Source organism: Ascaphus truei, chromosome 1 (genome assembly GCF_040206685.1).
Source record: "Ascaphus truei isolate aAscTru1 chromosome 1, aAscTru1.hap1, whole genome shotgun sequence".
Classification (NCBI taxonomy): Eukaryota; Metazoa; Chordata; class Amphibia; order Anura; family Ascaphidae; genus Ascaphus; species Ascaphus truei.
Window position 1 is genome coordinate 449864417 of NC_134483.1, and position 23192 is coordinate 449887608.

At 42.5% G+C, this 23192-nt stretch overlaps 1 protein-coding gene across 1 annotated transcript in view; it reads right to left on the reverse strand.

The window, feature by feature from the left end:
• Nucleotides 1-5936: 5936 nt before the first annotated feature.
• LOC142503780 (2-hydroxyacylsphingosine 1-beta-galactosyltransferase-like) overlaps nucleotides 5937-23192 on the reverse strand; it is an 80319-nt gene continuing 63063 nt past the window's right edge. Inside the window, exons 3-6 of the mRNA XM_075616465.1 lie at nucleotides 14758-14900; nucleotides 11652-11728; nucleotides 8657-8876; nucleotides 5937-6790 (exon numbers count right to left, since the gene is read on the reverse strand). Coding sequence (XP_075472580.1) covers nucleotides 6439-6790; nucleotides 8657-8876; nucleotides 11652-11728; nucleotides 14758-14900 — 792 coding nt within the window. The 3' untranslated portion in view covers nucleotides 5937-6438. The remainder of the gene's footprint in view (nucleotides 6791-8656; nucleotides 8877-11651; nucleotides 11729-14757; nucleotides 14901-23192) is intronic.

Here is a 23192-nt window from a genome sequence, read left to right on the forward strand (position 1 = left end):
TAGGGACAGCAAAGGGTAAGGTTGTGTCCAGGGAGTGGTACGCCTCAGGGCTAAGCCAGACTGTGTCCCCCAGGCCCCAGTTAGGCCCCAACTCACTAGTAGAGCAGTGATTGCTTTAGGGACAGGCCCTTATGTAGGGACTCTGCCCATTAGCTATTTGGTAGTCAGTGAAACAGTTGCTACGCTGCGCAGCCCTGCAAGGTGGGTTCTGTTACCAGAACGCCACAAAGGACACAGAAAATATCTTGACGGTGATATCCACGCCGAAATTCACCCCACGCGGTGGCGGATGACGACGTCGGACCGGATGGATTTCCTGTTGTATTCTGCGATACCCAGGTGCAGGAGCCCCGGGCAGGTATCGTACTACAGTGCACCAACACTGTACATAACGGAGCTGATCACGCCTAAAGGGTGGGGGTATCACTTGGGGACACTTACGTGTTACAGTGGCCAAGGGCATCGGACAGTACGATGGACACAGTGTGGGGTTTACACGGTGGTGGGCTACTACAGACGGGCAGGGTATATATGCAATTGACCCGTTCATGCCTTATAGAGCGGTGAACGTATATATCATGTGTGCTTAGTAAAGGTCATAAAGGTTACTGTTATATTCTGTGTGGTATTATTATTTATTCCTGCATGGGGCTATCCAACCCATTGGGATCCCGTACAGGTGGAGGCGCTGTCACCCAATATCTCGGGTGTACCCGAGGCTCTCAGTGGCAGAGGCTCAGATCTCTGTGAGCCAGCAGGTAATATCAGCACCAGTAGACTCTTCACATAAAGGGGAAAGAAGGCTACACTTATATATACACTTATTGTTCTTCATGCAAGATGTATAACCTCAGCTGATCTGACATGGATCTAATTGCATTGTCTCTTCACAGGTATGTTTTTAACCCACTGATTGATCTGCAACCCACTGTCTTAAAAGAAATACCCTCCCTGCTTTAATTTTTGCTCTTGGTATAATCTGCAACCCACTGTCAATGTAAATATATTAATTGGGTATTAAGAATAACATAAAAGATTACATGTAAACATCCCAATCTGTAAAATGTATTTAGATTTGAAATTGGCAAATATTTAGCTGTATAAATATGTACAGTAGAGTAACTTATGACTATCTAACAAATTATAGTTCTTTTGTTAGGACAAATACTTAATATAAAAAAATAACCATTGCAACAATCTTTAAGTCAAGTGTACTATAATACTATGCTACAATTGGATGTATTTTATTTCAGATTAGAGAGAGGAATGGCAAGACGAGAAACAAGATAGACACCGCTCCTTGGGAAGAAATGTTTGTTGGTTTTCTTGCGTTTTTCCATTGCCTGAAGAGATGTAAAGGACTGCAACATACACACAGTTTTCAAAATGAAACATTTTTATTTCTATTACAGCATTAACACAAACATAAAATGTATGTATTTCTGAACTGGAGAAACCATGTCCATTTTTTTTTCAATTCCGCAATTTATACAGTGTAAATGAGTTTCAGCAGTAAGATCAGCGATAGAAATTAGGTAACTGAAGTGAACATGTGTTTCCTTTTCCAAAATTGCATTGACTCCTAATTTGACTATATTGCTTTTTAATAAACATATTATTCACTGAGTGCAGCAGCTTCTCCATTATTTTGACTCAGATGTCTGAACAAAGATTTCCAAGTGTTATTTTTTCATACAGTATGTTGACATTGGTTGTCAAATGATTTGTATTTTGAGTGTAATTAGCATTTTGTTTACACATTAATCTTGTCTCAAACAATACCAATAGATAGATTTGATTTGAAACCATAACATTTTTATAAATACTGTTCACTTTTCCTTAGTGCTTAGACGTTTGTTTAAATAACAATTATTATTATTATAATTATTTTGCTTAATTTCACTTTTGTCTCGACAAATCTACCAAACCTCCTGCACCATGAGGTTTCATATCGGATTAAGATCGCTGATAGAGAAGCCTGTGTTATTTCTATCAAGTATAAGTTCATCAAGGTTAGAAAGATAAACCGACTTGCACCAAGGGTCAAATGGAAAAGTCAATGGCAGGGCATTGATCCAACCTTGGGCGTGCTACAGGACCTAGCAGTAAGTGAAACAGGACTCCTATGGCATAGAATCAACAGGCCTCCAAATTAATGGGAAACTGTTCCAAAGGCAAAGAAATCTGGCAACATCACAGATACTGTGTAGTATAGAAAATTGGATACAGCTATGGAAATGCCTACTGCCAACCCCATTCTCTTCGATAATCCACGTTACGTCACAGCGAACTCAAACGTCCCTCCATATAAGGATCTGTATTTATGTGTGCATACATGTTTCCCACGAGGGAACTTTTCAAGTTGAATGTAAGTTTCTAAGTTATTGTACTGTGGGGAAGTTTGAGGAGTGCTTCATCATCCGCTTCACGCTCCTTCTACCACTTTGTTCAATACCGAAAGCCCACTTGTTCATACACTCAGGGAACTACTTCTATCCCAACAATCATTGCTTAAAGTGCACTGACTGTATTACTGCCACATTGATATTGTAAGAGAAACACCAGATACTTTTGACAGTAATATAATATAATATAATATAAATATATCTATATAGGTCAGGGACCTAATATGTATTGTTCAAGCACTTATTTGTCATCTATTCTTGCTATTGCAAAATATATATCAAATGCTCTTTAACACTAACAGCTCCTGGTGGGATAGCAGTGGAATCTGAAGTCATTGTGTATGATCTGTGAAATGTGTTAGAGAAATCCCTTGTATTTTTCCCTTTTATTAATAAAGTATTGCACACTATGCACATACACTGTGCACAATATGTGCCGTTCACATGCCAAGTAAACAGAGAGATGTGGGAATATTCTCGCAGTTGCCCAGCCTGTTACAATAAGTGGGAGGGATAACTAAATAAGACTGAACATACATGTGGTTATTTAGTCCCTTAGGTGTTGGACACACTGTAGAAGCAGACACCATCAGATAAGGGTACACGCTCCCAGTGAGATTATTGGGGTACTTCTATATTAATTAGCAAAAGAGGAAGAATTATTTACTGTCTTCAGTTGAGAGCAGGCTACTGTGGTTCCCTTTATTTATACATCTTTAGAAAACCTCATCACATATTTACAAGTAATCCCACACAGATCTGATTATGTGGTTGTCTCTCCCAGCGCTGTTGTTGTTTTCTTTTTTTGGCTGCAAACTCCAGCGTTATTCTACACATAGAAACTGAGAAATCCAATCCAACATTTCTTATCTGCTTTATACAGTGTATTATTTTGTGAACCAGATCATAAAATGCTTTTCTTTTCTTGAAGGTAAAACTACTTAACTGAAACTCCTTAAACTTTGTAATTTTGAAAAACCTAATCAGTCTGATTGGAAACCTGATATTTGGTCACAAACACCAAAGAATTGATGGATTGTGTACTTCTGAAAGTGCTCTACCCAAATGCTTACAAATAAATCTAAGAGCATCCGATTTTACAATTAAACATCATGCTAAATCTACTGTATATCCTTAATTAAAATATTTTTTGTATTAAATGTCATAAATTATTTACAATGTAAAAGTGAATATTAACATTGCAACTTTTTTGCCGTTTCATATAAACAATACAATAAAAATTACCATACTTTATAAAGTGGTCACACATTCTAACATTCATGTCAGTGCTGTTCTTTTTAATACAAATATGCACTTTTTATACTTTGCTGGGGAATGTTAGTTATATTTATCTATGGGTTATATCATACAAGCGTTGTGCATGGTTTTTGTATTGTCATTTCGGACAATACAGAAGCCTAAAAAATAAATTCAGGAAATAATTCCGGCATATAAAATGATCCCTAATTGAAAACACAATAAAGCAGAAATATATATAGATGGATATGGATATGTATATATGTATGTATGTACATCACACAGTCAAGTAATACAGCTAAACCCCGTAACAACGCGGTCCTTGGGGTCCACAAAATTTCACTGGCATCAGCTCTTGAGCCTCCTCATTACAGATTTCATTCTCCTCCATTTTGCTGCCTTACCAGTGCCCTCCTCTTCCTGCTGTCCACGTGCTCATATCTCTCTGCTTATAGCGTGCCATGGTTTTTTTTTTTTTTTTTCAAACATTCAATTCAATGCTTTATTGACTATAGACACACAATTAAACATTAATACTGTACATTTTGTAAAAAACACATGCAGGGATTGAACTCGGGACTTTCTGATACCAATGTCTTGCCTCTTACCTCTACACCAAAATGGAGGAGAATGAAATCTGTAATGAGGAGGCTCGAGAGCTGATGCCGGTGAAATTTTAACGCGAGATGAGCACGTGGACAGGACAGCAGGAAGAGGAGAGAGTAAGGCGGCAAAATGGAGGATTTGAGATGCAGGTAAGGCGGCAAAATGGAGGCTTTCAATTCGGGATCCATGCTCAGACCGCGTTATAAGCGAATTTGCGTTGTAATGGATTGCGCTATAACGGGGTTGAGCTGTATATGGACTCACATACACTATATATATATATATATATATATATTTATATATATATATATATATATATATACATACACTATACACACACACACACACACACACACACACAGGCATACCCTGCTTTAACAAACGCAATGGGACCAGAGCATGTATGTAAAGTGAAAATGTACTTAAAGTGAAGCACTACTTTTTTTCCACTTTACGAAGCATGTACTGTACTGCAAACATCATATACATGCATAACTGATGTAAATAATGCATTTGTAACCAAAATAAATACAGTAGGCTTTATAGAAAGAAAATCTTTAATGTCAGCTGATTTTTTCTTACTAGTGCCCTCACAAAATACATACCAAAAAAACCCATCCCTCTAAATACATGTAACCCCACCCGCCAATACATATTAAAAATGCCCCCGCCAATACATTTTTAAAAGACCCCCCCCCCCCCCCCCCCATTATTATTTTTAAAAAAATCGGGCCGCACGGGTAAAATCATATCTCCTCCAGCACCCCTCATATCACCCTCCCCTGCATCTCCCTCATATTACCCACCCCTGCATCTCCCTCATATAACCCACCCCTGCATCTCCCTCATATTACCTCCCCCTGCATCTCCCTCATATCACCCCCACCTGCATGTCCCTCACATCACCCCCCACCTGCATGTCCCTCACATCACCCCCCACCTGCATGTCCCTCATATCACCCTCCCCTGCATCTCCCTCATATCACCCACCCCTGCATCTCCCTCATATCACCCACCCCTGCATGTCCCTCACATCACCCCCCACCTGCATGTCCCTCACATAACCCCCCACCTGCATGTCCCTCACATCACCCCCCACCTGCATGTCCCTCACATCACCCCCCCCCCCATGTCCCTCACATCACACCACCCCCTGCATGTCCCTCCTCCCTTTCTTCCCCTACCTCAAGCAGCGTGCAGGTTGCGGGCGGCAGAAGCATGGCAGTCAGAGGCGGCACACGCACGCTAGAGCGCGGCTCTGAGCGGGCTCGGGGGAGTGATCGGAAGAACCTGGGGGGGGGGTGATCAGAAGAGCCGGGGAGAGGAAGGGGGGTGATCGGAATAGCCAGGGAGAGGGTAAGGTGATCGGAAGAGCCGGGAGAGAGGGGGGGGCGGGGTCATCGGAAGAGCCAGGGAGAGGAGGGGGGTGATCGGAAGAGTCGGGGAGAGGATGAGCCGGGGAACGGAAGAGCTGGGGGAGCCGGGTAAAGGAAGAGCTGGGGTAGCCGGGTAAAGGAAGAGCCGGGGAGAGGGCACACCGCCGCAGCATGCACACGCCGCCCCCTGGTGTCCGTACTCGCGTAGCACGCGTTCGTACACAGGGGGTAAGGTGCAATTTTAAAAAAATGTACGTACTTGCGAGTGTACGTAAAACGGGGTATGCCTGTATATACACACACACATATATATATATATATATATATATATATATATATATATATATATATACATATCTCAAATTCACATACAAGGTCAATATTTAAGAAGAGTTTAGAGAAATCACAAAATTATTTCATTATAAAATGCAGTGCCCAAACTGTGTCTCCATCAGTTTAAAGCAAATAATAAAACACAAAGCATTTTGAGTCGTTCTTAGGTTAGTAGAATTTCCCAAAATATAAATTATAGGGAGTGTTTAGAACGGTTATTGGAGATCCTATTGTAACCCTTTCAGTGCTGGGAGAGGATGAAATACAGTGACCCAGGATTAACAAGGTGTTGCCAAGGCGTTTTATGCCTTGGGTCTTTTAAGTACTGCACAGTAAATATGGCCCAGTGTTCTCTTCCATAATGCATTCATGGCTCCTCCAGCACTGACAGAATACAATTGTTAAACTGCATGTTACAGTGGCATAATTCAATGACTTCTTTAGAATGATTTAGTACTGGCTCATTTCACCTTCTTTTCATGCTTCATGTGCCCGTTTCTCCTATACTTGCCATTGGCTGTGCCATTGTGGCAATATCCATTGAGGCTGCTATGCTCTGTACTTCTAGTCTTCTTCTGCATGATTTTGACCAACTTTGAAAAAAAGTACCAAGCTATGGAAACAGCCAAAAGTGAAAGTAACGCAATGTCTAGAAGTAAGTACTGGTAGAAAGCAATGTCATAGGTAGCAGCACGCAGGTGTTCAGCCCCATTGTGACGGAGGATATAATTGATCCAATACATGGCTCTAGTGACGGGATGGCCAGGTTGATCTTTGTGAATTGTAGACAGCTTAAGTGCCTGTTGCCGGTAACTAAGTAGAAGAAACAAAAACAAGGTAAATATATTAACGTGTATACGCACATTCTGTTTTTGTTTTTTTAAATTACCATTCCAGCGTCAGAACCACATTGGAACTATGGGGCAGATTCATCACGTTCCGGTTCAGGCTATCGCACCCGGTTCCATGTAAACTGCCATTCAAGTCTATGACACCTAATGGCCTGATCGGATTGTGATACCCTACATTGTAGCAAGATGAATCCCAGTGTATGAGTGTGTCCAAATTTTATATACATTTGCATAGCTTTTATTTGGCAGATATAAACATTATCTTAAGCTTTCCAAACATTGGTGTACTCTTCAAATGTGAGAAGACCTATAGTATTTTATTTTGAATATGAGATCTTGCAATTAATGAAACACCAATATGTAAATCTAGGGCAATAGTTATGCAAAAACAAAACCCCATTTTATCAAATAAAGCAATCTTTTCTATGGGATTTGATTCTTAAATAAATCTGGTGCTGGTTTGGCATACCGCTTTCTGCACCAGATTTTGCATTGGAAGAATTTGATAATAGAAACAAATGTTCGTATATATTGGACCAACCCAATGGACGTTTGAGGGGATATATAAACAACTGGCGACACTTATTACACTTTAAAAAAAAAAAAAAAAGGCGGGAGGGGGTAGAGACTTTAAACAATCCGACAATTGATTTCATCTGCGTTCAGACTCTTAATAATGTGTCCGGCAACTGATTCCTCGTCTCTGGAAAAAAATCCGAAATTGCGGTTTGGCCTTTTTGAGAGTGGACCAAAGGACCAGGCCGGGTCCAAATCCGCCCATCTCTATTAAGAAGCAAAAATGATGTCACACCTTTTCAGGCTGGGAAGTGTTGCCCCACATGAGGTACAGATGTAGCAGGCATTATTGCACCCTGTAATGTGCTAGAAGTTCACAAATAACACAACAAACATGGCATGCATTACGTTTGTTAGAATGAAGCCGCCGATTGTGTTAATGGAGGTGCGTTAAATCTTGCGCCATGAATGCCGCTCTATCCTGCGTTAACAGGTGCAGTAACGGCTTCTACAGATTCAGCAGCCGTTGTTCGAACACTACACGCATTGTATACCTCGGAATACCCATGTGATGGCGCGCGATTTCTTCCAACCGTACCACCTTAAGACGTGAGTGCAGGAGAGTGCAGAAAATGGCATTTTAGTGTTCTGGTTTTTAAACACCTGAAATTGACACAGTAGCACAGTACTGTACACATTACAATTCATTCATTTCATTGAACACTAAGAAACAGAATACAAGAAATTCAAACAATGCAACCGCGATAAACTCGTGTGCCTGGGGTGATTAGCGGCGTTAATGCCGCGTGTAGTACAGCAGCGCACACGAAAACGGCACCGTGATTTGTTTGAATAATGGCCGCTGCATCTGTACCTGTGTATTAATACTGCTGACTTAGAAAGCATGTTGTGAATCGGTCACTTTTAAGGTTCCTGTGTCGCAGTTTATAGAGTTGAGAATATCGTTCTTCTTATTGTTGCCTGACTAGTGTGAAATGATATAAGAGTGTGCAATGATATAAGAGCCATTTAATTATGTTTTATGAGCACAGGATACCTATTAGAGACTGACATGAGCAGATCGGGAGTTGGTCTGTATAATTTGTAAGTGCATCTCTTCCATATCTGACAAATTAAATCTTGTTGTACGCTCAAGTCGTGTGGAGTTTCTTTACTGATTACTTTGGGTGAACTCTGTCGTAAAACACCAAGCTCCAAATGTGCCTAAAAAACCTTAAGTCCTATTTTGTTAAAACCACAGGAACATAAAGATAAAGTGCAAGATGGATTTGCTGTAAAATGTATGTTTTACCTTGGATTCCGAATAACCTCCATAAGGGATTTGTACAGATTATCTTCTGTAACCGTTTGCCACTCAAGAAGAATTCCCATGCCTTTGGCTTCTACGCGGGTCATGGCATCATAATGGTCACCAAACAGCGGGATACCTACCACAGGCACTCCATGGTACATAGCTTCAAAAATACTGTTTAAACCACCATGACTGAGGAATGTCTTAATGGCAGGGTGACCTAAACATTAAAGAATGGTATAAAGAAAATAAGTGTACGTTAATTTCATTTTGTGTTACCAATCAAGTTTAACATGTTACTTGCACAAACTATATACTAAATATGCTTCTATATTTAACACCTTTTGACAGAAGTACTGTACCAACTTTCAAGTCTCCACAAACAGGACAGTGCAGGAAAGAGGGACATTTACTGTGTGGAGCAAGCAGCCAAAAGATGGTGTCCTCCATTTCTAGGAATGCACATTTATTTTACGAATCATGCTGATTAAGATTATTTCTAAATGTGTATACAGTGGGTGTGGCAGTAAAGCACTTTGATGCAATGTAGGCATAAAAAGTGCTGAATTGATATGTGGATAAGAATATTTGATTAAATTCAGTTTGTGTGCCACTAATACATAAATGTTAATTCTCAGAGTAGAATAACAGTGAATATCTCGAATAATGGGAAACCGGAGGAAGGTGATGGACAGTCAAGTCGATTTAGTGTATGAGTAAAGATCAATGTTTTGTGCAATGTTGAAATAAAAAATATTTGAACACAGAATTTTTTTTGAGATGGAATAAACGGATACAGTAAAGAAGAAAAAGGGTGCATAAAGACACATGTAAATTACAGATTGTAACAGGGAATTGTCACTGTTCGAAAAATTTGCCTCTAAACCAGCAGTGTGCTGGTTAATTGCACACAAGCAATTAACAAGACTCCACCTGGCTGATTAGGACTGTCAGAAAAAGCCTGTTCTAAGAAACAGGAAAGAGATTCCTTAGCCCACACCTGGGCTGAACAAAGGAAAAGAAGATGTCTTGATGCACACAGAAGGACTGTATGCTGCCGGGAAGACAAGGGCTCTATACCTCGACACAGAGAGTGCAAAGCACACAAGGATGCTGACCCATGAGAACAGAGGCCTTCCCCTACAGAAACCCCAGATACAGGCCAGACTTTTTTTTTGGACTGGTGTGTATGTATGTATGTATGTATGTTTAAAATATATATATATAATTGGGGTGGTAAGCAGCTTAGTTACCTACCCAGTTAGATAGGGCTGAAGTAAAATGTGTAGTGATTTCTCCAAAGTGGAGTAGGTTTTTCTTTTATGTTTGTGTTTGCAGTGTCTAAAAGGAACAGGTACAATAAAGCCTTATTTTAATTTCACCTTAAAAACGGTCTCCATTGCATACCTCTACACAGATGTAAAACATTATTATCTCAGTTACAGTAACAGAATACTTAACATTACTGTATATAGCCATCTAAAGGCCACCACACACTTATCTTTAATGTACATTTTATAATTTTCTGGAAAAGGCCCACATTTCAAGCATTTTCCATTACTACATTTTCCATTACTACCTCGAAACTAACATTACATGAAAAAGGTATTAAGTATGCACTACTTTAAAGATCTGTATTTATCATTATTTATAAAACATATGTACTGTAGCAGACGATATTACACCCATTAATGCAATGCATTGCATTTATGTGGCACATCATTTAACAGTATTACTCTTAAAAATGTTTAAGGAGATAACACACGTGTTATTTAACGCATTATTCTGCATGTTAACTTACAGGGTGATCTAGCATACTAGTTGAATTTTTGTTTATGTTTTAATACGTATGTTCCTCTTATCTGTTGCTGGTTTTAAATTGTGAAAGATTCACATACTGTACAGTAAGTGCACCATATTATTATGCTTAGTGGGAAAGACTTCAGAACAATTTAGACGCCAAGTCATTCAAATAAAGCCTGCTGGGAAAACACTAACTTCCTATTGTAAAAAAAGAACCCCTTGACATTGAAAATAAGAGACCTCACATCACGTTTTACGTTTGCCTACACTAGTGTGGTTTTTGTAATTAGCGCCAAGCCCTTTCTGCCCTTAAGGGCTTGTACCACAATATTACAAAGATACGCCCTTTCCTCTTTTGCTCGACTGCTAAAACGGACACAGGCTCTCATTCTCTCCTGTCTTGATTACTGTAACCTTCTGCTGTCTGGCCTTCCTGCCTCTCACCTGTCTCCCATGCAATCTATCCTTAACGGTGCTGCCAGAATCACTCTACTCTTTTCTAAATGCGTCTCAGCGTCTCCCCTGCAGAAATCCCTCTCGTGGCTTCCTACCCAATCCTGAATCACACACACTCAATTCTCCTCACTTCTAAAGCTTTACGCGCTTCTTCCCCTCCTTACAATTGAGTCCTAATTTCTCGCTATACACCATCCCAACTCTTGCGTTCTGCTCAAGGTTGTCTTCTCTTTATCCCTTTTGTGTCTATAGTGCTGTCCCGCCTTAAACCTTTCTCACTGACTGCCCCACACCTCTGGAATGCCCTTCCCCTCAATATCTGACTTGCACCATCTCTATCCACCTTTAAAACCCATCTTAAAACCCACCTCCTTAAAGAATCATATGAGTACCTCAGTGGTTGATACTATACACCTCATACATAGACCTTGGACCCTTGTAGACGTACTTACCAGAACACCTCCCTACTGTCTCTGAACGTTCCTCCTATTTACCAATTCAATTGTAAGCTCTTCAGGGCAGGAACTCCTTTTCCAAAATGTCACTTTTATGTCTGAAAGCACTTCTTCCCATTATGTTATTTGTATTATTTGTTATTGTTATGATCATCATCTGTATTACTGCTGTGAAGCGCTGTGTACATTCATTGCGCTATAAAAATAAAGATATACATACACAACAAAGTACTCATGCTTTAAGCTTTTGTAGAAATAGTGAGCAGAGAATATTTACTTACCAATTAAATCATTTTGAGGTAGCCATTCAACAAGTTTTGTGTTATTTCCTAAATTTCTTGGTTTGCTCCCAGAAAACCTAAATCAAACACACAAGTAATGAGTAACATGATACAAGATACTTGAAATGCATGTTCAAGGTCACTGCAGCAAGTATGGTTTGAGTGTGAGTAGGTTGTACAGTTACATTTAGGAAACATAGTTTCTGGTCAACTGCCAGTTATTAATGGTCAAGGTGAAAGAGATGCTTTTCTACTGATCTTGGCAGTTTATTTCTTTCACTACATCTCCTTTCCTATGTAGGCATTAGAGCAGGGGTGGGCAACTCCAGTCCTCAAGGGTCACCAACAGGACAGGTTTTCACGATATCCCCTGCTTCAGTACAGATGGCTCTATCAGTGGCTTAGTCTTTGACTGCACCAACTGTGCTGAAGCAGGTATATCCTGAAAACCTGATCTGTTGGTGACCCTTGAGGACATGAGCTGCCCACCCCTGCATTAGAGAATGCTATGAGGTACTGTATAAAGAATATGAATTAGTGAGGGAAGAAAAGGTCAAGAGAAAAAAGTTGAGATATATATTATAACGGAAGGAAAATAATAGCACAAGGAAAAAGTCACAAACAAAGAATGACGCACAGAATTGATTAAAGGAAAACAAACTAATCTAAGTTCCATTCTGCTGTGAAGAAACAAAGTTACTGTGAGTAAAACGTTGAGATGATCTGAGCAGCTATATTCATTTAATGTAATCATGTATTGTTATCATAACTCTATGCAGGACATACTTGAAAACGAGAGGTAACTCAAAGTATTACAGATATAGCCTGTCTGTATGTTCAGTTTTCCTTAACTAAAAGTCCAGACATCAATCTTTTTGTTTTGGATATGTAATCAATATACATCCCATTTAGTTGTAGACAACTGGAGACAGCTCTTCATGTTGCGATTCACACCTGAATTAAACAGGATATGCCAGACAGATTTCAGATTTGTGTGTTTGCTATCTGGCGGAAAGGCGCTGAATTTCAGAGTGAATGTGTTACGTTAGTTAGTCTATTTAGAGTGCTGTAAATCTCAAGCAGGTGCAAGACTGATAAAGCAATATACTGCAATTCATTACAATTTCTCATTGTTATATGGCCTTGACCATTCAAGACGTTATCAAAATGTGGTTGTTTTAGTATTTTTTTGCATAATGTAAATGTTCAATGTGTTCTACTTATAGTTATACTTTGCGGTCACTCACTCCTGACTTTTTCGTGAGCTGAGAAAGAGTACAATGTCAATTGCTGTAGGGAAACCAGATTGCAGATTGTAAATCTCTCATTTATTCAGCATTTAATGATGCAGCAGATAATCCACGGTATCAGAAATATATATCTCATTGCCAATTATGAATACTTCAGGGATTCAGCTGACTTGTAAATGGAAAAATTTAGTGCGCTTTACTTTGTCAATTAATGATTGCTTCATTCGCATCCACCCGAATGCGGGTGTCAGAGGAGGTTTTTCGCTATTGGAACCTTTGCAAATATGTTTGATGATGGCAACTTCAGAAGCAGATGGAGGAGAAGAAAGGGGACCAACAGATTGAATCATACTTCCCAATCTCGCAAAGGGACACCATCTGAAAATCATCGTGAACAGCAGTCCCAACCTGATTATACTGTGACAAGTCCATCTGGTAACCTGGTCCTACCTGACTACTATTTACAGTAGTCGAACCTTGATTTTACCTCTAATGCTCAGTATGGATACGTATCCGAATATCATCTTGCCTAATATCGTCCGCATCAGCAAGGTTGGCATGTTTTGCTACAGCTAGACGGGAGGGGACACAATAACTCGTGATCACCGACTTGAGATTCTGGCTGGTATTGCATATAGCACCACATATCGAATTTCTGCCCGCCTTCAGGTCTCACTTCACCCAGGTTAAATCGCGGATATCTTGCGTAAATTTCTTGGGAAAATTTCATGTTAGGGCAAGGCTCGGGTCAAGAAAACCCTGGATACAAACAGACTACATCTATACTTCCTGGTAAAACATTTTAATAATAAATAATATGAACCACAGCAAGAAAACGAAACTAGCACTTACGTTAACAAATTCTGGATAGCTAGTGAATATGTACTAATAGGGCAAAGGCAGGATAGGTTTAATTTTTGTCCATTCATGTTTTTCACCATTTAATTTTTTATATTTTCAGTTACTAGCGTAATGTTGTTACCGTAACTTGAAAGAAAAATTACATTTCCCATGCTAGAACAATACTTTACTTACAGTTCCAATGTTTTTCTCTCAGATTGTATAATCTACTATACGCTTTTCTTAGTGGCAGATGTTTAGGGGTATACCAAGGTGAACTGAAAAATGTAGGGAGCATATGTGGCGTACTATTTAATGTGCTAGTCTGCAATGCACAGATCACACATTACTCTGCGGGATCTTGGGCAGGTTACTTTATGTAATTGTGTTTCATACAGTAAATGTGGTTGTAGAAGGGTGGGCAATAGCAATATTTCTTAGTGAAATGTATAAATGTAGAACGCACACAGAGAGCATTTTATGCTACTGCATGCATAGTTACAGTACACATGGGAAAATATGGATATTAATAGCATATAGATAAAAACTTAGTAATATTGATATAGATAGCTAACACTTGAACAAGTGACCACCAGGGGTCACTATAAGCCCTATAAATTGCACTCAATTGTTACAGTGTACAGATATGTACATTGTAGGAGGTGGAAAATGTATAATTGATAGGACCAAAAGAGGGTCCACTGACCCTAAGACAACAGACTCAAAATGCTTTTTTTTATTGCATTTTGAGTCTGTTGTCTTAGGGTCAGTGGACCCTCTTTTGGTCCTATCAAGTATACATATTCCACCTCCTACAATGTACATATCTGTACACTGTAACTTTTGAGTGCAATTTATAGGGCTTATAGTGACCCCTGGTGGTAACTTGTTGAAGTGTTAGCGATCTAAATTTCTCCCTGTGCACCAAGTTTTTTAATTACAATACTACTAGGTGAGCGACTAGTCACTATGTTTATGTAATATTGATATAGTACTGGACTGGTATCAAAACGTACCTCCAAATCACTTTCTGGGGCAGCTTTGCTAGGGCACCAGCTAACTTATGAGCTATGTCTTCTGACAAATACTTCACGCCAGCTCCAAAGGAAACCAGAACGAAACCATGTTCTTCCGCATTGTCTACCCATGTTTGAAGATCCTTTAAAAAATAAAAAGATGGATTTTTGTTAATGATGCTGAGTCTTCGCAATCCAGAAATAAACATGCAAGAACAATAATAACAATAATATGCCTCTGTAATTACAGTGCTTGTTGGGAGGAAAAAAGGAAAACAATATTGGCTAAAAAGTATAACTTTATTGGCTAGCAGATGATTGGACAAGCAAGTGTAAGATGTTTTGCATTCTTGCTTATAGAGTATTCCATTGGACTTTATACTGTGACACTAGAATGTGAGGCTGAATATTCGCAGTGCCAAGCAAAACTACTATAAGTCCCTCACACTTAAGGATACATAAACACCATCATCTGCTTTCACTGCACTCATTCTTTAGATGAAAAAAAACATAACATGGAAAAAACAACAGGATTAGTTCAGATTAGCATTATCTATATATATATATAAAATCGAAAGTTTGGTTGTGTGGGTTTGTGCACATGCTGTGATTGGCCTGCAGGGTGGAGTGACGTAAGCAACACGGCTACGCACGCCCTCACCGCCTCCTCACACAGCGTGAGAGCCACAGACGTGCACCCTGCCAAAGCCGCCTCACCTGCAGCCGCACCGCCGCCTCACCTCCACCCCCTCCCGCGCCTCACACAAACCCGGCTCTTCTCACCTCCACAAGCACCCGCACCACCGCTGCACCCTCCCCCCCGCACCTCACCCAAACGCGGCTCTTCTCACCTCCACAAGCACCTGTACCGCCGCTACCCCCCCACCCCCCACGCCAAGGCACAATTGTACCCTTTGGAGAGGAACCTCTCTGAGCAATGGAGACTGAGCTACAAAATCCAGTTCAGAGGAACAATTATGTCGTATCCTACTGAACTGGCTAAATGGGATATTGGACAGCCATTTAGGATGATGGCTACTAGTAGCATGTATGTAGCTATTAACTGATACTTCTTTGACATAGGTATCTTTTTGAATCCGACACTGAATTGATTTTAAATTTGAGATCCAAATATACCACTTCCACAGGATTAATCACTGAAGTGAAAATCAGGCCAAATGTGTTATTAAAATGTGCAAATAAATTGAAAATGTCCCCCACCTGCGTGTCCCAATATATATATACACACATACATACATACACGGTTTGACAAATTACACAAAAAGCTACTCGCCCCTGGCCCCGCCCCCAATTAAAAAAATGGTATAAATTCATAATAAGAAAAATTCTGCGTCTCTCTACACCATTATTTTCCCATTTTATTTTTCCAAAACTTTCTGCCACATCTGTAGTGGCACAAGTTTACAATTCTGCATCTCCTCCCTCCTACCCATTCTCTCCTCCCTCACCATACTCTCCCCCACACTCCCTTTCTCTCTCCCCCATCCTCTTTCTCCTCCCTCTCCAAATCTTCTCTTTCTCCTCCCTCTCCCCCATCCTCTCTCTCTCCACCTTACCCATCCTCGCTCTCTCCACCTTCCCCATCCTCGCTCTCTCCACCTTTCCCCATCCTCGCTCTCTCCACCTTTCCCCATCCTCGCTCTCTCCACCTTTCCCCATCCTCACTCTCTCCACCTTTCCCCATCCTCGCTCTCTCTCCCATCCTCTCTCCTCCCTCTCCCCCATCCTCGCCCTCTCCTCCATCCCCTCTCTCTCCTCCCTCTCCCCCATCCTCTGTCTCCTCCCTCTCCCCCATCCCCTCTCTCCTCCCTCTCCCCCATCCTCTATCTCTTCTCCCCGTCCCCCCTCAATCTCCCATCCTCTCCCCCCTCCATCCTCACTCCCCTCCAGACACAACCACACACTTACCACCACAGACACACCACTACAGCATGCCGAGGAGGAGGGGAGAGGAGAAGCAGCATGTGGACCGGGGGAGAGGTGAGCCTAGTTTTTTTCCCCACTATAACATAAGAAAACTATTCTCTAAGTGTGCATTGAACCAAGTGTAGAGCATTATACCACTATAACTTACTGTGTGCGAGTGTTAGTTTCAGTGAGCATACTCATACGCAAACAGCACACCGACACTCGTTCCCCTCCCCCTGACATTAGTGAGAGCATGAGCGGGCAGTCTTGGTCTCACTCCCTCCGTCACTTCTCCCTTCTACTTCCCTATTCCATGCATTCATCATTAAGTGACCAGTCAGTTACCAGTCAGTTACTGCCACGGTCAGTCTCAACGCACCCGATCCTGGTTTGATGTCGCGCTAGTGAAGCAGGATTTGGCGCACTGTTGCCGGTCGCAGCGGTGACGTATGGGTCACCAACACAGATGCCAGCGGTTAGATTTTAAGTGCCCTCTGGGCTTTTTCTATCCCTAACCTAATGCATCACTCTCTGGGGGAAATTCACTAACCGCGCCCCGAGCCAGCGTTAACTGCCATTCAAGTCAACAGCAACTAATGCCGGATTTAAGTGCGTAACCCTGCATGGGCGCTTAGTGAATCCCTGCGATTGTTGCTTACCTTGCTTCTCACCATATACAATATGGGAGTTAGGGAGGTAATTCAATTGAGCACTGGATGAATTACTGTATATGGTTGAGCATAATTGTTTTTAAACTTTTAAACCTCGTCTATTTTTGAACTCACAAACTGGGGTGGACAATATAATAAAAACCGTAGCCGCCAGACAGACTTTTTAGAAGCCAAAGTGTGAGGGACTGTCACGACACTTCCCAACCCACACACCTTGGTGGAGGCCCTGTGTATCTGTGACACTGACACACACACACAGTGACACAGACTCCGCCCCCTCTGCAACAGCTTACCTGCACTGACAGTAATTAGAGTGGGGGTGGGAATAGTCAGCCCGGCAAACCGGCAACAGTGCAATCTATCCTGCTTTTGCTTGTGCGCGGCAGTTGTAGTTGGCTGAGGTGAGTCAGCCTTTCTATAATGGTGCCGCGCGCATGCACGGCAGGAAGCTTGGAGCGGACCGACGAGGGAAAAGATGAAGAAATTAACGATTTTGCGCCACTACCGGCGCTGTAATGTATGTATGTGTGTATGTATGTATTTATGTATATATGTGTGTGTGTGTATGTATGTGTGTATATATGTATGTGTATGTATGTATGTGTGTGTATGTATGTATGTGTGTGCGTGTGTCAAAGTTAAATAAATAAAAAATATTTTTATTACATTTTTTTTATTTAAAAAAATATTATTTAATACATAATTCCAATCTCTACACACACACACACACATACACACATACACACATACACACAGTACCTTCACTCACAGCATACAAACAAAAAGCATGCGGCACGTAAACACGCGAGCGCGCACACAGCCACGCACAGTATAGAACGGCCCTTACTTGCTCTAATGTACATACATGGTAAACATATATACAGTGGACATATAAAATATTGTAGTGTGTTTAAAATGAATCTTAAAAATGTGTAAAACATTAAGTATAAACAGCTGAAGACATCTCTTTATATCATTGCAGAAATATCTAAATTATAATAATATAAATACAAACATTTTCAGTTTGCTTTGCATTGCATTGTTGAAGTGATACTTTTTGCTGGCGCCTACAGAGTTTCCATGGGGAAATTTTTTTTGCGTGGTAATGAAAAACTGTAACACGAGTGACGTCACTGTACTAATAGGCGTGTGCCGTTGCTTGTGCCCGTCGCCGTTGCGCTCGTCACGCGATGCGGTCGTGCAGAAAACTACTGCCGGGTCTCGCCGCACATGCGCAGTGGCGGCCGGGCTTGTCGCTTGGGAGACAGAGGCACCCAGAGACACCCAGGCAGGCACATACACACACACGCAAAGAGGCAGACACACATACACACACACACACACACAGAGGCGTGATCTAAGTTACACTTCTTTGCGTTTTGTCACTGACGTGTTTTCAATTTTAATTAAAAATATCACCATCACAAATACAAAATCTGTGACAAAACAGTGACCAGACACAGACGTTTCACTTGAAATGCGCGTACTCAGCACACAACTTTTTTTGCTCAATGCCGATGCTAATGGATATGACAATCCCCATTGCGGTTTTATACTCGAACTTTTATTTTACTGCGGGACTTGCTCGGGACTTGTTTTGCCGCTCGACTGTCTATCGTGAAGCAGTGACGCATTAAAGACGCGACCGGCCGAGAGACGCTGCCGGATGACGTCACACGCCGGCGTGGACCAACCCGGAAGAAGTGTGGCGATCAACCCTTAAGAATAACTGCTGAGGGCTCCGTGAAGGCGCGGGAAGGTTCCCCAACGCTGAGCTGCTTACTCCGAAACCGGATACCAGCACTCTGAGGGAGGACGTCCAGTAACCGGTGTCTGTATCCTGCTGTGCCTGCCGAGTGGTAACATGTCCCTAACATGTCATGCTAATAACCCTTTTTGTTGATGTATGTGCAATACTCACCCTTACACTATAAATAATTATTTTATTATACTACACAATGGTTTTTTTGCGCTGTTCTTTTTTTGTTTCCTAATGGATATGACTCATGAAAGTCCAATAAGCATTTAACAAATTAACTGTAATAATAGGTATGTACAAACAATAAAAGGCCAGTCATGGGCTTCCTAAAACCCTATTGTCTGTTTCAAAAGTTCTTCAAATTTTTACTTTGGTCAGTGATATTTCCAGGTAGACAAAACATTAAAACACCCAGCTTCACCACTCCAGCAGAAAAAGAAGGCGTTTGGTACAGTAAGTGTGCAACAGCACGTAGAGCAGGGCTGTGAAACATGCGGCCCGCAGAAGCTCTGCAGACAGACTTTCCACTCGAAACCAGTGGGGAGAGCTGGGACATGAGTCCCAGCGACCTTTTGGGGACCGGCGCTGGTACTGTCGCGGCCAGCTTTATTCTAAAGCTTGCCGGGATAAATGCGGGGCTTTTTTTCCAATTTGAATCGGGGTTTCTTGCGCGGCGGCCGCTTCAGCAGATAAGCGCTAATGGCGCTTTTTAGTGATAGCGCCCGAGGCGCGGGAAACCGGACGAAAAGGAGCCGCGCGCCGTCCGCGGTTTAAAAATTCCCGCGGTTGCGGCCGATTTAGGCTAAAGGCGGCCGCCACTGTAGTTGTGTCTGGATGATAAGATGAAGTCTGGGGCGCTATCAATCTAAAGAACTAACATAACACACTAATACAGCAGATAGTTTATCATGCAAAACGTAATAAGGCCGTCAAAAGAATATATACGATACTGGCCCAATGATGTGCTGCAGCTCAACCCGAAGAGGGTCGTCCCACGATCCTCAAGTAGTGATAAGAATGGAGTAGGGGAGCGCAAAACCATGAAGGGTACACACAGGAACAGAATTGCATCACAATTGCACTGCCAGCAACTATACTAATTGATACATTATTTGTAGTTGTGTCTGGATACCGGACCTCCTATCCCTCCCGCTGGTCCTTCTCTCCCCCCCAATCGGGTGCACCACCACATCCCACTGGTGCATGCCATGGGGTATTGTGTGTATTGTGGGGGAGGGGATGCTGTGTGTATGTATTGTTAGGGTGGGGGGGGGAGGATGAGATTGGGGAGAGAGGAAGAGTGAGAGTGTGTGTTAGAGAGTCCGAGTGTGTGTCAGAGAGTGTTTGTCAGAGGGTGAGTGTGTCAGAGAGTGAGAGTGTGTCTGACTCTCTGTCTCCCTCCCCCCTCACTCCGGGCCACTTACCGGGATTCTTTCCTCTTCTTTGCTGGGGAGAGGGGATGGAGGCGAGAGATACTAGTGATGTTTATATAGTCTAATAAGAAAAGCTCAAGAAAAAAAATTGTACACGTATAGTAGGTTAGTGACTATGTATTTCATTTTTTCCTGATGTGGGCCGAGTCTTGCAGTCGAACTTAAGAATTTGCCCCCAAAGCTACTCGTAGTTTGACAGGCCTGAACTAATTTTAAGACCTGCTAAGGAACAGATGATTGTTATTATGTCCTGATATGTAAAACCATAGAATTCAAAGAGGGTGTACTTTCTTTTTCACACAACTGTATATGGGTGGAGAGAGGATGAAGAGGGAGTGGGGGGGAAAGAGGATGGAGGGGCAGTGGGGATGGGGTGAGAATGGAGAGGGAGTAGGGAAGGGAGAGATGAGTGGAGAGGGAGTGGGGGGAAAGGGAGGATGTAGAAGGAGTAGAGGGGATGGATAGGGAGTGGAGGGGGAGAGAGAATGGGCAGAGGAGAGAGGATGGGGGGAGGAGAGAGAATGGGGGAGAGGGAGAAGAAAGGATGGGGAAGGAGGGAGAGGGAGGAGAGAGGAGAGGGAAAAAAGCAAAAGGGTTAGAGAGGGTGGAGAGGGAGATTTACACTTCCCAGAATTTACTGTATGGACATATAATAGTTTGTGTAAACATCAGCGCACCCCCTTTGCACTTTTGAGTGTCACTCACTAGCGCAACCTTTTTTCTCATTAAATAGTTTGATATACACACAAAGAATATTCTCCTAATTTTACTTGATTACTGATAAAAATTCAAGACGTTTCCATAGAATTTCAGGATACACGCAGAATCAAGCTTTTAATGTACTTGGTGTCACATCTGTCTTATATACGGTATATATGTAGCCATGCCATCTATGGCTACTAATCTGCTTTTTCTCCTGGCAGTAAGTCCTGGTACAAGCAGGCCTTGCCAGTCCTTGATATGGGCAGTGACATTCAGCCTGGGCATGACCAATCATGAGACAGACCTGGTGCCCTCCTCCTGTCTGTACTTAAGGGCAATGAAACCCAGAATTCGGGCGTGCCTTTACCCACTTGAGAGGGGCAGGTCACACAGAAAAGAGCCTGATTATTTGGCCTTCTCTAGTCCTCTTCCCCTGAGGGGAGAGTGAGTGTGTACCATACCTCTGCCCCTGATAGAGGGGCAGGGAAGAGCTGGGACTGCTGCAGGTGCCCTTGGCCTGTAGTGAAGGTCCAGGAAGCATCCTTCAGTGAGTAGCTGACAGTTGCTGCATTGGGCAGAACCCTGCCGTGTACTGTGCTGCACAGAGAGAGACAATAAACCGTTCCTGTTATTATACCTCCGGCCTGGTGAGATCATTATCAGTTCCCTGGAGCATACGGCAGATGGTTGCGCCACACTACTAAAGATATGTGGGTATGTACCGCAGAAACCTAATCCTGTGTCCCCATTACCATCGGCGGACGACTCAGCCCTCCTGTTTACTAGCAGGTATCTGTAACGCTTGGCTGCCCACAAGCCAGACGAGACCCTGGGACTGAGGTGGAAAGGAGTAATACCACACACCTAACAGTAAACGGGGGCACAGCCGTAGTGTGGAAGTAGCATAGATGGTCCGGGTAACAACAATAGAAAAGGTACCGTACTTGCCAACTCCAGCGGTGGAAGGTAAAGTCCGTAAGCCAATGGTCGTGGAATGGAGAGAGCAGCGTAGTAGATTGTCTGTAAGCCGTGTCCAGGGGAATAGAAATCTGCAAGGTAGAGAGTCTAATGCCAAATCCAAGGGTACCAGGAAGCAGCTTAAACGAAGTCCAAAGCCAAAGGTCAATATCCAGGGAGGTCAGCAGAAATCCAGGGACAGGAACAGGGACTGAAAGACAAGAGGGGCCAGGCAACAGCAGACAGCACCAAGGTACATAAGCTATGCAGAGCAAAGAGGAAATGGTGAGGGGAGACTAAATAGGGGGCTGGGACCAATCAGAGGAAGGGGGGGAACGGAGGCGTGGCCCGAGGGAGGATCTGATAGGGAGAGGTGTCTGGGAATCTGGGGCCTATCGGAGCAAGGGGAGGGACGGAGGAGCGGCCCGAGGGAGGACCTGATAGGGGAAAGATGCCTGGGTAGCTAGGGCCTGTTAGAGCAAGGGGAGGAGCGGAGGAGCGGCCCGGGGAAGAGCCTGATAGGAGAGAAGGGCCTGGGGGGCGGACCTGACGGAGCGGGGGCAGGGAAGCGCGTGATGTGCGTGCCACATCAGCGGAGTCAGGTGCCAGTAAATTGAGGCCTGGGTGCTCCCACACTTCCGGTCCGCGCGCCCCTAATGGTGATGCGCGCGCCCCAGAAGTCTGGGAGCAGCCTGTTTGCGGCCCTCGAGGACTGGAGTTTTACAGGCCTGACTGACTGTTCTGCACACCATCCTACTGTAAATGTTTTGACTTTCTGTACATAAATGTTTTCACTAGCAGTAAACCATACACCTGTTGATGTTTTGAATTGCTGTGCACTTAAAATGTTTTTACATTGTACAGTATTTGTAAATAAATGTTTTTGTACTTACTCCACCAATAAAAGAAAATGTTGATTTGTTTTAAATTGTTCCATTGTCTCCTTTTATACTGTAACGAAATACAGTGTTTCTAGAATGTACA